The 14,945-nt window shown below is 44.2% G+C and overlaps 1 protein-coding gene across 1 annotated transcript in view; it reads right to left on the bottom strand.

The window, feature by feature from the left end:
• The window catches only part of TSHR (thyroid stimulating hormone receptor), a 171,503-nt gene extending 165,834 nt beyond the window's left edge, over window positions 1–5,669 (bottom strand). The window contains 1 exon segment of the mRNA NM_001009410.1: window positions 5,457–5,669. Coding sequence (NP_001009410.1) covers window positions 5,457–5,626 — 170 coding nt within the window. The 5' untranslated portion in view covers window positions 5,627–5,669.
• Window positions 5,670–14,945: the final 9,276 nt, after the last annotated feature.

The raw sequence follows: 14,945 nt of genomic DNA, 5'->3' as shown, positions 1-14,945 counted from the left end.
TACCAAAGAAAACCTTGACTATACCCACACACAGAGAATAACAGAGAATAAATCACGGAGCCTGGAGGTGTGGGGTGATGCTGCCTTTATAAGACGCATAGTATTGATCCTTCCTCGGGTGCTGAAGCAGAGGGTTTTGCTTTAGGTTGGGAACCAAGTGTTATTCAGGTTATGACCACTAATTGGGACTAAAATAATTGTGCAATGTAGACTTAACCCACATGTCCCTGAGGGTAGAACAGGTGTGACTCGAAGATATTTGAGATTATTTCAGGTGGCGTGTCCACGTGGCATTAAATAATAGTGAATCACACAGGGAGAAAGTGATTCCCTTTTCCACTGTCTTTCAGTCCTCCTGATATCAAGAAGGACACCATGGTGGATTGGTATCTCTTTGCTATTTCTTGAACACCTATTACTCTTCCTTTATAACAAAGAGAAAGCCACCCGAGGCTCACAGCATTCACAGATAACAGTATTGAGCTAGAATAGAATTGCATTTTGTTTTTGCGGTATTCAGTCTTCCCCTGGTAGCTCAGATGGTAAAGCGTCTGCCTACAATGTGGGAGACCTCGGTTAGATCCCTGGGTCGGGAATATCCCCTGGAGAAAGAAATGGCAACCCACTTCAGTATTCATGCCTGGAAAATCCCATGGACCAAGGAGCCTGGTGGGCTACAGTCCATCAGGTCACAAAGAGTCGGACACGACTGAGTGACTTCACTTCACTGTTTGGAGCAAGTCATGCGAATTTCCAGTTATATTCACAACATAAGCCTTCTAAACAGATTTCTTTTAATTAAAGAGGTGAGTCAGCCTAAAAATATTGAGTAAATCACATCACAGGTAGAGCACAGATAAGGCAACACACTTGAAGATGGTGAGTTACTGTCTTCCCTTTAGAAAACACCAGGGATGACCACTAATTGGAGCCACAGATCCAGAATCCAAATGACTTAAAAACTAAAGCTCCTCCAGAACCCTGACTGAAGGCCGACAAGTACGTGATGGACAAACCGTTATGCCACTGAAGCGCTGGACTCTGGAAGGCAAAAGATAGAGGGGGTGGAGGCAGTGACTGTCCCCATCACAAAACAAAAAGCAGGTGGGTCAACAGGGCAAGGCAAGGTAAAGCAGCATTTTCCTCAGGAAAAATCCACACAAACCCAGAACAGACATCTAAACCCATCCACCTCCTCATCCAGAGAAGACGGTCTCACATCAACATTTAAATTCAAAATTTTATTCTGCTTGCTTCATTTAAGTTAAGGAACTTCATTTAAGTCAGTTGGAAGGAGCAAGTTTTTCAAACCACCTGTACATAAAGGTTCTAGAATGTTCCACCGTGGAGTAGGCATGTCAGCTGTCCTTCACTAGCCACCTAGTGAGAACCACTGTTATAAAGGGAGGGTACGATGCCCACTGGGGCAGGGGTGAAGTGGGAGAAACGATTTAGAACCACTGCTTCGGTGACAACACAGATGGTATAACTTCCGTCCAGACCACCCGGCAGGTGTGTGGATGGTGAGGAAGGAGGCCATGTGCCTTTCAGCACCATGCTATGTGGATAGAAGACAGCTTCAGGAAAAACTGCTCTTGGCACCAGGGTAATTTGCAACATGGCTAAGTGGTGGTTAAACAGCATCTACATTTGAAAATAGGGGTTACCACCAGATTCGGTTTTTAATGACAAGGATCTGGTCTGTTCCACCAGGGAAAGCCTTCTTTCTATGATGAACCTTGGATGTGGTCTTTCTTTTCCACCCTCCCTCCCATCTCCTGCCTCTTCCTTTCCTTCTCCTTTCTTCCCTTGTTTTCTTTTGTTCCTAACTTCCTATTTTCTGAGTGACTGCATATTTCTCAGGCCAACAGCCCCCAGGGTTATGTGTGGCTTACTGGACATCTCATACTTTCAGACTTCTTTTTGCAAAGCCTCACGACCATACTGAGTAGAAAGAGCTGGTGGGGTGAGACCCACTTTCCACCACCAACAGGGGCTCCAGGGTGTAGCTCTGTGGTGTTCTACACCCTGGTACCACCGCTTACCAGCTGTGTGACACCAAGCCAACTGCTTCATCTCTCTTGTACCTCAGTGTTCTCATCTATACAATGAGAGTAATAAAATCACCTGCTCAACTGGATTTTCTGAGGATTCAGCAAATGAGTTGGCATAAAGGATTGGACTGAGAACTGCCCATAAAGTACCGTTCTGTAATAAGCACTCTGTGAGTGCTGAGTTTTGCATATTTCACTTCTCTTATAAGCTTGCCTTTCACAAAAGAGTTCTGCTGCCCCCCAAAGATTTACAAATCATTTTGCTGCTTTTGCCCAGGGTTGCGGTCACCGTTTACGTTAGCAAACTATGTACCCCATACTTTTCATCCATTTTCTCTTCTTCATCTCATGATAACGTCAATCTTCAGAAGAGCACCCCTCCTGCCCTGCTTCCTTCCGTCTTCCCATCGTTGTGAAGGTCAGACTCTCCCCACCACCGTCTTTATCCAGGGAGTCAGTGGATTCAGACGGACTGGTCTCATTGCAGACTATTCTTATCGCAACACAGGCATCAGAAAGAACCTGAAGGAAACGTGCGTCCTCCCACGTAAATTATCTCACCTAATTTAACAGTTAGCCACAGAAGGGGGAAGAGACGTGTCTTCCAACTCCCATTCCATTGCTCCTTCTCCAATATTACCTTTCTCCTCGTTGTTTGGGGGAAATTGAACAGAATGACTCCCACTTCCCTTCCACGGCTAGAGCCACCCTGCTCTTCAATGACTCTTGAAACCCTGCTCCCTTGAAAGAAATCTCTGAAGACGTGATGCCTCTGGTCTCCATTCCCCTACCCCCACTGCCACACAGACACACAGTGGACAGTCTGAGACCAGTGTATCTGTTTGTTCATTCATTCACCTAACAAGCTTTTTTTTTTTGAGCATTAAAGCAGTTCTAGAGTTGAATGGGGCTTCCCTGGTGTCTCAGTGGTCAAGAATCCTCTTGCCAAGCAGGAGATGGGGGTTTGATCCCTGGGCCAGGAAGATCCCCTGGAGAAGGAAATGGCAACCCACTCCAGTATTCTGGTCTGGGAAATCCCATGGAGAGAGGAGCCTGGTGGGCTATTAGTCTATGGGGTCACAAAAGACTCAGATGTGACTTAGTGACTAAACAACAATAACAAGGGCTGAAAGACAGGGTCCCTGGGTTAGACAAGTTCATTTTCTGCTAAGACAGGCACTCAAAGGGATAACAAGTTACAGAAAACCTGTGTGTTGGGGGGAGGCTGGAGTTCACGTGCAGGATGCTGTCAAAGGAACAGAGCTCACTGAGCCTAGGAGTCGTTGGCCAGGAGAGGCTTCCCGGAGGGAGTTAACCCCCAATCTGGACCTTGGAGTAGGAATCAGCCAGGTGAGGAAAAGAGAAAAGTCACTTTAGGCAGAGGACTAGAATGCAGAAGGAAAGGCAAAAGCAGCTTGCAGGAGCAAAGGATTTGAGGGAAAGTTCCAGAAATTCTGCTCAATAGCAGAAACTCTTTCTACCCCTGAAGTGTGACAGACCATGAGCCACGAGGTCTGAAAGACTGGACTAGGTCTCAAAGGATCTTGTAGGCTGCACAAAAGAACTTTATCACGGGAGCTGCAAGGAGTCAATGCAAGGGTTCCACCAAAACATCAAGATGCTAAGAACAGCTTTTCTTCTGGGGTGGCAGCATGGGCAATGAAGCAATACTTGGAGGCTGCACACAAGTACATACTTGTGCTGAAACGTTCATAACCTACTGCTAACTGCTGGAGGGAATTTTAAACACAACTTTACCATTGCTTTCCATTTATCTACCTGTGCTTACTGACCTTAACTGGGTTTAACCAGTTAAGTAAATAGGAAAACAAGTAAATAGGTAAACAAGATTGTCTTTACTATTCTTTCTTACCATTCTGTTTCTGATCACCCAAAAAAGTCTTCTTCCCTTGATTACATTCATCCTCTCAATTGTCATTGACTTAAATGTGTGTTAAGGAACAATGGGCTTCCCTTGTGGCTCAGACAGTAAAGAATCTGCCTGCAATTCAGGAGATCCAGCTTTGAGCCCTGGGTCGGGAAGATCCCTTGGAGAAGGGAATGGCAACCCATTCCAGAATTCTAGCCTGGAGAATTCCATGGTCAAAGAGCCTGAAGGGCCACAGTCCATGGGGTCCCAAAGAGTTGGACACGACTAAGCAACTAACTCTTTTACACTCAAAGCTTATTTAACATTAGGCTTCTAATTTGGTAACATTTAACATGCAGATAAAAATATACTATTTGGAATTTCATCTCTTTTTATCTTTACTGCGCTTACCCAAAAGGAGGTTTCTGGATGTACTACATAAGTAGGTGTGGCTTCCCAGGCAGCTCAGTAGTAAAGAATCTGCCTGCCAATGCAGGAGATCCGGGTTTGGTCCCTGGGTTGAGAAGATCCCCTGGAGAAGGAAATGGCAACCCACTCCAATATTCCTGCCTGGAAAATTGCATGGACAGAGGAGCCTGGCGGGCTACAGTCCATGAGATTGCAAAAGAGCTGGACGCAACTTAGTGACTAAACAGCAACAATAAGAAGTGGGGAGTTCATCATTGAGTGAGTAACACATATACTTCATGCAAACTGTAAAGGGTATTCCATAAGGGCAGGTGTTCCATCTGTAGATTCAACTAACCCTGGATTGCATATACTCAAGGGTGGGGTACACGGCATTCCAGAAAGTTCCAAAAAGCATAACTTGAATATCCCCCACACTGGCAACTATTGACAGAGAATTTACATTGTTTTTTAACATTATTTATATAACATTTAGACTGTTTTAGGTTTTACAAGTAATCTAGAGGTGTTCTAAAGTGTACAGGAGGATGTGCATAGGTGATATGCAAATACTTCACTCGAATATCCTTGGATTTTGGTATACACAGGGGTCCTGGAGCCAATGGCCGTGGATACTGAAAGATGACTGTAGTTTAAAAAGAGCCCTGATTAAATTCCATCAACTATTTGATGAATCAAGAAACCTACTAAGATAACTTCTCATCTAGAAAGACTATAAAAATTGAAACACTTTTTTTTAAAACAATTTTTCATCACCCAAAATGAGATCAAAAAGATCAGTTCTTGAGTTGTCAGCAAGCTCGTTTACATTTTAAGTAAAATTGAGATTCTGGCTGAGGCAAAGTGCAGAAAAACAACTCTCTTAGAAAGGACAACTGTCACTTTTCATCTTGTACTAAAGTTTTGTTAACTTCTGCGTTATGAATAACTGGGGTATCATCAATACCATGTTTGGGTACTACACGTACAGACACACAGACACACACGCGCACAGACACACACACGCCCTCTGGCCTGTTCTCAAGCTCTTTTTACGCACTTCCAGCCTCCTTCCCCAGCTGCCTGGGACTCCTGGGTTCCCCCTCTCCTCCCCAGGTACTCACAGGGTCTGCGTGCTGGGGGGTAAGCTAGGGATGCGCTGGATGTCCTTGCAGGTGACTCTGAAGTCGTCCTCCTGGCGGCATTCGCAGGGCGGAGACGGACACCTCTCCCCCCAGAGGCTGCTGGGCAGGACCAGAAGCAGCGCCAACCGCAGGAGGGGCGTCGGCCGCATCGTCCTCGGGGCCCCAGGCTACCTCTGCGTGCTCCGCGATCGCCTCCCTCTCATCCCTCTGCGCCTCGAGCTCCTCGAGGCCAAGAGAGACGGCGCGGGGCGGGAGGGAGGAGGGCTCGATGGTCTGTGACTTCAGCACCAAGCCGGAGGCTGGAGAGGGCACCGAAGAGGCTCTTAAGGGCTCCGTCGCCCTGGCAACCCTGCGCCCAAACTAGCTCCCCGGCTTCGCTCTCCGCGCCCCTAGCCTCGTCTGTTCCCTGCCTCCCTCTGCCCTCCAACCTGCCCCGACGCGCTCCTCGCCTCGCCTTCCTCCCAAAAGCCTGGTTGGGACTTCCCCTCCTTTGCTGGTCCCTAAACCCAACGGGCCACCCCATTTTCCCGCGGCCCCCAGGGAACTGCCTCTCCGGATCCACGCGCACGCACCCTCTCTAAACGGAGAAAGTTCCAGCGGAACGGACTGTCCTCCTGGGGAGGACTCGGGTCCCGCAGAACTTCAGCTCTCCCTGGCCCAGGGTGCCTCTGCCCGAGGGTCCGAGGCAGGCACGCGTGGCCGGGCAGCCCGCGATGTTGCCGAGGCGCGCCTCTCGCGCAGGATCCTCGCGGGTCCCGCGGGGCGCGCGCTGACACTCGCGCAGATAGCCGCGGGGGCTGGCCTGGCGGCCGGCTCTCAGCTCGGCGCACGGCCGGGCAGGCGGTGGACTCTGGCGCCACCTGGTGGGCAGACCCCGAGACGGCGGAAACTGTTCAGTCCATTTCAGCCGTTCAGTCGTGTCCCACTCTGCGACCCCATGGACCGCAGCACGCCAGGACTCCCTGTCCATGACCAACTCCCAGAGCTTGCTCAAACTCATGTCCATCTTTGGTGATGCCATCCAACCATCTCATCCTCTGTCGTCCTCTTCTCCTCCCGCCTTAAATCTCCCAGTATCAGGGTTTTCTTCAATGAGTCAGTCCTTCACATCAGGTGGCCAAAGTATTGCAGGTTCGGCTTCAGCATCGGTCCTTCCAGCAAATATTCAGGACTGATTTCCTTTAGGATGGACTGATTGGATCTCCTTGCAGTCCAAGAGACTCTCAAGAGTCCTTTCCAACACCACAGTTCAAAAGCATCAATCCTTCGGTGCTAAGCTTTCTTTATGGTCCAACTCGCACATCCATACATGACTATTGGAAAAACCACAGCCTTGACCAGACGGACCTTTGTTGGCAAAGCAATGTCTTTGATTTTTAATATGCTCTCGTAGCTTTTCTTCCAAGGAGAAAGAGTCTCATCCCCTATCATCCCCTTCTCCTCCTGCCTTTCCCAGCATCAGGGTATTTTCCAATGAGTCACTTCTCATCAGGTGGCCTAAGTATGGCAGTTTCAGCATCAGTGCCTGTGGCTTAAACGGAACTCGGAATACAGTGCTTGCGATGCTGGAATTGAGTCCCACCTGATAAATTCTGGTCTGCCCAGAAATATTATCGACCCCATGGATCACCCCAGAAGATGGGAAGAAAAAGAAGACTCAAGGGGAAAACTATCATCTACTCATCATTCTTCATGCAGTAACTAACAAGATAATCCAAAATAGAAATTGGATTGTGCCTGTTTCTCTCTTAAAAGCTTTACTGTTGCTTACTAATTCTTCTTGAGATAAAGAGAGTATCATTCACATAGTACACGCTTCTACTTATATGAACTTCTGGGATGTGGGAGAAGCTATGGTGAAGGAAATCAGAACTATGTTTAGGGGAGATTGGGAAAAGACAGGAGAGAACTTACGAGGGTTATAGAAATTTTCTATATCTTGACTGCACATAGGTGGATGCATACATTTTCCAAAATTCACCAAACTGTGCAGTTTAAATATGTGCATTTCAATTTTTGTAATGACTTTATTCATATTCCACCCAAACTGGAAACCACCCAAATGTCCTTCCTCTAGAAACAAAGAGTGGTATTAATACATCCATATAATGGAATATTATTTCACAACCAAAAGAAGAAATAAAAATTTCAAATAAAATTAGATTTAAATTCTACAGACTGACCAATAAAGCCCTGCTCTGTGATTAGTTACTCAGTGTCTCCGACTCTTTGTGACCCCATAGACTGTGGCCCGCCAGTCTCCTCTGTCCATGAGGGTTCTTCAGGCAGGAACACTGAGTCAGTTGCCATGCCCTTCTCTAACAGTCCTGCTATAGGTGCCGGTAAAATTTTGCTGTAAAGAACCAGCAGTTCTGCTGCTGCTGCTGCTGCTAAGTCGCTTCAGTCGTGCCCGACTCTGCGCGACCCCATAGACGGCAGCCTAGCAGGCTCCCCTGTCCCTGGGATTCTCCAGGCAAGAACACTGGAGTGGGTTGCCATTTCCTTCTCCAATGCAAGAAAGTGAAAAGTGAAAGTGAAGTCGCTCAGTCATGTCTGACTCCCAGCAACCCCATGGACTGCAGCCTACCAGGCTCCTCCGTCCATGGGATTTACCAGGCAAAAGTACTGGAGTGGGTTGCCATTGCCTTCTCCAAACCATCAGTTCAGTTCAGTTCAGTTGCTCAGTCATGTCCGACTCTGCGACCTCATGGACTGCAGCATGCCAGACTTCCCTGTCCATCACCGACTCCTGGAATTTACCCAAATTCATGTCCATCCAGTTGGTGATGCCATCCAACCATCACACCCTCTGTTGTCCCATTTTCCTCCGGCCCTCAATCTTTCCCAGCATCAGGGTCTTTCCTAGTAAGCCAGGTGGCCAGAGTATTGGAGCTTCAGCTTCAGCATCAGTCCTTCCAATGAATATTCAGGACGTATTTCCTTTACAATTGACTGGTTGGATCTCCTTGCAGTCCAAGGGACTCTCAGGAGTCTTCTCCAACACCACAGTTCAAAACCATCAGTACTCTGGCACTATTCTTTCTTTATGGTCCAACTCTCACATCCATACATGACCACTGGAAAAATCATAGCTTTAACTAGACGGACTTTTGTTGGCAAAGTAATGTCTCTGGTATTTAATATGCTGACTAGGTTGGTCATAGCTTTTTTCCCAAGGAACAAGTAACTGAATTTCATGGCTGCAGTCATCATCTGCAGTGATTTTGGAGCCCAAGAAAATAAAGTCTTGTCACTGTTTTCATTGTTTCCCCATCTATTTGCCATGACGTGATGGGACTGGATGCCATAATCTTAGTTTTTTTAATGTTGAGTTTTGCACCATTGTTTTTCACTCTCGTCTTTCACTTTCATCAAGAGGCTCTTTAGTTCTTCGCTTTCTGCCATAAAGGTGGTATTGTCTGCATATCTGAGCTTATTGATATTTCTCCCGGCAATCTTGATTCCAGCTTGTGCTTCTTCCAGCCCAGCGTTTCTCATGATGTACTCTGCATGCTAGTTAAATAAGTAGGGTGGCAATATACAGCCTTGACGTACTCCTTTTCCTATTTGGAACTATTCTGTTGTTCCACATCTGGTTCTAACTATTGCTTCATAACCTGCATACAGATTTCTCAAGAGGCAGGTCAGGTGGTCTGGTATTCCCATCTCTTTCAGAATTTTCCACAGTTTGTTGTGATCCACACAGTCAAAGGCTTTGGCATAGTCAATACAGCAGAAGTAGATGTTTTTCTGGAACTTTCTTGTTTTTTATATGATCCAACAGATGATGGCAATTTGATCTCTGGTTCCTCTGCCTTTTCTAAATCCAGCTTGAACATCTGGAAGTTCTTGGTCCATGTACTATTGAAGACTGATTGGAGGATTTTAAGCATTAACTTGCTAGTTTGTGAAATGAGTGCAATTGTGCAGTAGTTTGAGCATTCTTTGGCATTGCCTTTCTTTGGAATTAGCATGAAAACTGACCTTTCCCAGTCCTGTGGCCACTGCTGACTTTTCCACATTTGCTGGCATATTGAGTGCAGCACTTTCACAGCATCATCTTTTAGAATTTGAAATGGCTCAGCTGGAATTCTATCACTTTCACTAGCTTTGTTCAGAGTGATGCCCACTTGACTTCTCATTCCAGGATGTCTGGCTCTAGGTGAGTGATCACACCATCGTGGTTATCTGGGTCATGATCTTTTTGTATAGTTCTTCTGTGTGTTCTTGCCACCTCTTCTTAATATCTCCTGCTTCACTTAGGTCCATACCATTCCTGTCCTTTATCGAGCCCATCTTTGCATGTAATGTTCCCTTGGTATTTCTAATTTTCTTGAAGAGATCTCTAGTCTTTCCCAGTCTATTGTTTTCCTCTATTTCTTTGCACTGATCACTGAGGAAGGCTTTCTTATCTCTCTTTGCTATTCTTTGGAATGCTGCATTCAGATGGGTATATCTTTGTTTTTCTCCTTTGCCTTTTGCTTCTCTTTTGCAGCTATTTGTAAGGCCTCCTCAGACAACCATTTTGCCTTTTTGCATTGCTTTTTCTTGGGGAATATCTTGATCATTGCCTCCTGTACAATGACATGAACCTCTGTCCATAGTTCTTCAGGCACTCTGTCTATCAGATCTAGTCTCTTGAATCTATTTCTTACTTCCACTGTATAATCATAAGGGATTTGATTTAGGTCATACCTGAATGGTTTAGTGGTTTTCCCTACTTTCTTCAATTTCAGTCTGAATTTGGCAATGAGTTCATGATCTGAGCTGCAGTCAGCTCCTGGTCTTATTTTTGATAACTATATAGAGCTTCTCCATCTTTGGCTGCAAGGAATATACATCAGTCTGATTTCGGTATTGATCATCTGGTGATGTCCATGTTTAGAGTCTTCTCCTGTGTTGTTGGAAGAAGGTGTTTGCTATGACTGGTGCATTCTCTTGGCAAAACTCTATTAGCCTTTGCCCTGCTTCATTCTGTACTCCAAGGCCAAACTTGCCTGTTGTTACAGGTATCTCTTGACTTCCTATTTTGCATTTCAGTCCCCTATATGAAAAGGACATCTTTTTTGGTTATTATTTCTAGAAGGTCTTGTAGGTCTTCATCGAACCTTCAATTTCAGCTTCTTCAGCATTACTGGTTGAGTCATAGACTTGGATTACTGTGATATTGAATGGTTTGCCTTGGAAATGAGCAGAGATCATTCTGTCATTTTTGAGATTGCACCCAAGTACTGCATTTCAGACTCTTTTGTTGACTATGATGGCTACTCCATTTCTTCTAAGGAATTCTTGCCCATAGTGGTAGATATAATGGGCATCTGAATTAAATTCACCCATTCCAGCCCATTTTAGTTCACTGATTCCTTAAATGTTGATGTTCACTCTTGCCATCTCCTGTTTGACCACTTCCCATTTGCCTTGATTCATGGACCTGACATTCCATGTTCCTATGTAATATTGTTCTTTACAGTATCATCTATACAGCATTGGACTTTACTTCCATCACCAGTCACATCCACAACTGGGCGTTGTTTTTGCTTTGGCTCAGCCCCTTCATTCTTTCTGGAATTATTTCTCCACTTATCTCCAATAGCGTATCGGGCACCTACTGATCTGGGGAGTTCATTTTTCAGTGTCCTATCTTTTTGCCTCTTCATACTGTAAAGAACCATCTGCTGCTGCTGCTAAGTCACTTCAGTTGTGTCCAACTCTGTGCGACCCCATAGACGGCAGCCCACCAGTCTCCACTGTTCCTGGGATCCTCCAGGCAAGAACACTGGAGTAGGTTGCCATTTCCTTCTCCAATGCATGAAAGTGAAAGTGAAGTTGCTCAGTCGTGTCCGACTCCCAGCGACCCCATGGACTGCAGCCTACCAGGCTCCTCCATCCATGGGATTTTCCAGGCAAGAGTACTGGAGTGGGGTGCCATTGGCTTCTCCGAAAGACCCATGTAGTACTTGTTTTAGACTTTGTGGGCCATGTTGGATCTTTGTCACATCTTCTCCTTCTTCCTTTTTATAGAACCCTCTAAAAATGTGAAAGCCATTCTTAGCTTGTAGGCTATATGGCAACAGGCCTTGGGCAGGGTTTGACTTAGAAGCCAAGTTTGCTGGCTTTCCTTGTTTCCCCTGTTTTTCAAGAACTGGACCTTATTATCACTTTGCTGGACCTGGAATGAGACACTTTTATTATCGCCTCTAGTCCTTTGTCATTGTTGAACTCTATGCCTGGAGCAATCTGTCCTCAGATCTTCGGTCTTGGTTTAAATATCACCACCTTAGAAACTTTTCCCTGAAAATCCTCTCTCAAGTAATGATCCTCCCATCATATTCCCTCACCAAAGCACTTATCTCTGGCTACTATTACTGACTAGTTTACTCATTTATTCCTGTCTTTTGCTGCTCTCCCATCACCATCCAAATATAAGCACCATGAAAGCAGGAACCTTGCTGATTTTTGTTTTTTATTTTTTGGCCACTGTATCCCTAACACTAGGAACAATGCCTAGCGCAGAGTTAGGAAATAATAATCAATGTTAAATGAATGAATAGTCAGTTCAGTCACTCAGTCATGTCCAACTCTTTGTGACCCCACGGACTTCAGCACACCAGGCCTCCTTGTCCATCACCAACTCCCGGAGCTTACTTAGACTCATGTCCATTGAGTCAGTGATGCCATCCAACCATCTCATCCTCTGTTGTCCATTTCTCCTCCTGCCTTCGATCTTTCCCAGCATCAGGGTCTTTTCCAATGAGTCAGTTCTTCGCATCAGGTGGCCAGAGTATTGGAGTTTCATCTTTAGCATCAGTCCTTCCAGCGAATATTCAAGAGTGATTGATTTCATTTAGGATGGACTGATTGGATCTCCTTGCAGTCCAAGGGACTCTCAAGAGTCTTCTCCAACACCACAGCTCAAAAGCATCAGTTCTTTGGCACTCAGCTTTCTTTATAGTCCAACTCTCACATCCATACATGACCATTGGAAAAACCATAGCCTTGACTAGACAGAGCTTTGTTGACAAAGTAATGTCTCTGCTTTTTAATATGCTGCCTAGGTTGGTCATAGCTTTTCTTTCAAGGAGCATCTTTGAATTTCATGGCTGCAGTCACCATCTGTAGTGATTTTGGAGCCAAAAAACTAGTTTCTTACTGTTTCCTTTGTTTCCCCATCTATTTGCCATGAAATGATGGGACTGGATGCTATGATCTTAGTTTTCTGAATTTTGAGTTTTAAGCCAACTTTTTCACTCTCGTCTTTCACTTTCATCAAGAGGCTCTTTAGTTCTTCTTTGCTTTCTGCCATAAGAGTGGTGTCATCTGCATATCTGAGGTTAATATTTCTTCCGGCAATCTTGATTCCATCTTGTGCTTCATCTAGCCTGGCATTTTGCATGATGTACTCTGCATGTAAGTCTTCCCTGTAGCTCAAGTGGTAAAGAATCTGCCTATGACACAGGAGACAAGGGTTCGATCCCTGGGTTAGGAAGTTCCTCTGGAGAAGGGAATGGCAACCCACTCCAGTATTCTTGCCTGGAGAACTCCATGGACAGAGAAGTCTGGTGGGCTATAGTCCGTGGGATTGCAGACGCAAAGAGTCACTCAGAGTTGGACTAAGCAACTAACACACACACACACACACACACACACACACACATATAAGTAAATAAGTAGAGTGACAATATATAGCCTTGATGTACTCCTTTCCCTATTTGGAACCAGTCTGTTGTTCCATGTCCAGTTCTGACTGTTATTTCTTAACCTGCATACACATTTCTCAAGAGGCAGGTCAGGTGGTCTGGTATTCCCATCTCTTGAAGAATTTTCCATAGTTGTCTGTGATCCACACAGTCAAAGGCTTTGGCATAGTCAATAAAGCAGAAGTAGATGCTTTTATGGAAATCCCTCTCCCCTTTGTTTTTTCAGTGATCCAATGGATGTTGGCAATTTGATCTCTGGTTCCTCTGTCTTTACTAAATTCAACTTGTCCATCACAAGCAATGCCTATATTAGTAATCTGTTGCAGCATAATCAATAGCCCGAAAATGTATTGGCTTAAAACAACATTTACTATCTCAGAGTTTCTGTGGGGCAATTTGGGAGTGCCCTAACTGGAGGCTCTGGTTTAAGGTCTAGTATGAGGTTGCAAACAAAATGACAGCAAGGGCTTCCATTATCCGATAGCTTGGCTGCAATACTGCTAAATTCACTTATTAATTCTAGAAGCCGTTTCATCGATTACATCCAATTATCTACATAGATGAATTGTGTGATCTGAGAATAGACAGTCTACTCTTTTCAAAGCTGGATTCTTCTCATTTCTTTTTCTTATCTGACTACACAGGCTAAAAACTCCAGTACAATTTTTAGTGGAAAGAATAAGGGCAGATATCATCTTGTTCCTAATCGCATGGGAGCGATCATTCTTTCATCATGAAATGTGATGTCACCTATGCAGTTTCCATAGATGCTTTTTATCAAATCGAGAACTCTCCCTCTGCTTCTCCTTTTCTTAGAGTTTTTTTTAATCAAGAATTGATATTAGATTTTATCAAATGCTTTTTCTGCATCTGTTGAGATGAGTCAGCATTTTTCTTTTTTTAGTTTGTTGATGTGGTGAATCATAGAGATTGATTTTTGAATGTTTAACTCATCTTGCATTCCAGGGAAGAACCCCACTTGATCTTGATGTATCAAGTTTACTTGTATTCTGATTAAATTTTCTAAAATTTGGTTATCAGTTTTCCATAGACGTTAACCACTGATAATGGTCTGTTATTTCTGTTTTTATAACGTTTTTGTTTAGTTTTGGTATAAGGATAATTTTGCCATGATAGGATAAGTTTGAAAATATTCCCTCCGCTTCAGATTTGCATGAGTTTATGTAGAATTGATATTATTTCTTTCTTAATTATGTGGTAGAATTCACCAGTGAAGCTATCTGGAGATTGAGTTTCACCTGTTGGAAGATTTTTAACCACAAATTAAATTTCTAAAACTAGATGTAGGGCTATTCAGATGATCTAATTCTTCCTGAAGTAGCTTTAACAGTTTGTGTCTTACGATGGATTTGTCCATTTTATTTAAATTTTTGAATTTGTGTCATAAATGTGTTCACAATATTCTCTTAACCTCTTCGTATTTGTATAATCTGGTCTAATGTCAGCACTCTCATACCTGATACTGGTATATGTGTCTTTTTTCTTTCTTGACAATTATGTCTAGAGGTTTATCAATTTTATAAATACTCTCAAAGAGGCAAATTTTTGTTTCATGGGTTCTCTTTTCTTTCTTTATATTCTATTCATTGATATATGCTCAGATCTTTATTAACTCTTTTGTTTTGCATCTATTGGGTTTAATTTGCTCTTCTTAGTTTCTTAAGATGAAGGCTGGGGTCATCGATTTGAGACCTTTAAAAAATCATATTTACTGTTGTGTAGATTTTCTCTGTAAGCACTGCTTTAGAGA

The sequence above is a fragment of the Ovis aries genome, chromosome 7 (genome assembly GCF_016772045.2).
Source record: "Ovis aries strain OAR_USU_Benz2616 breed Rambouillet chromosome 7, ARS-UI_Ramb_v3.0, whole genome shotgun sequence".
NCBI classification, from domain to species: Eukaryota; Metazoa; Chordata; class Mammalia; order Artiodactyla; family Bovidae; genus Ovis; species Ovis aries.
The sequence above is the reverse complement of the archived record's forward strand: the minus strand, read 5'-3'. Positions and strand labels throughout refer to the sequence as shown.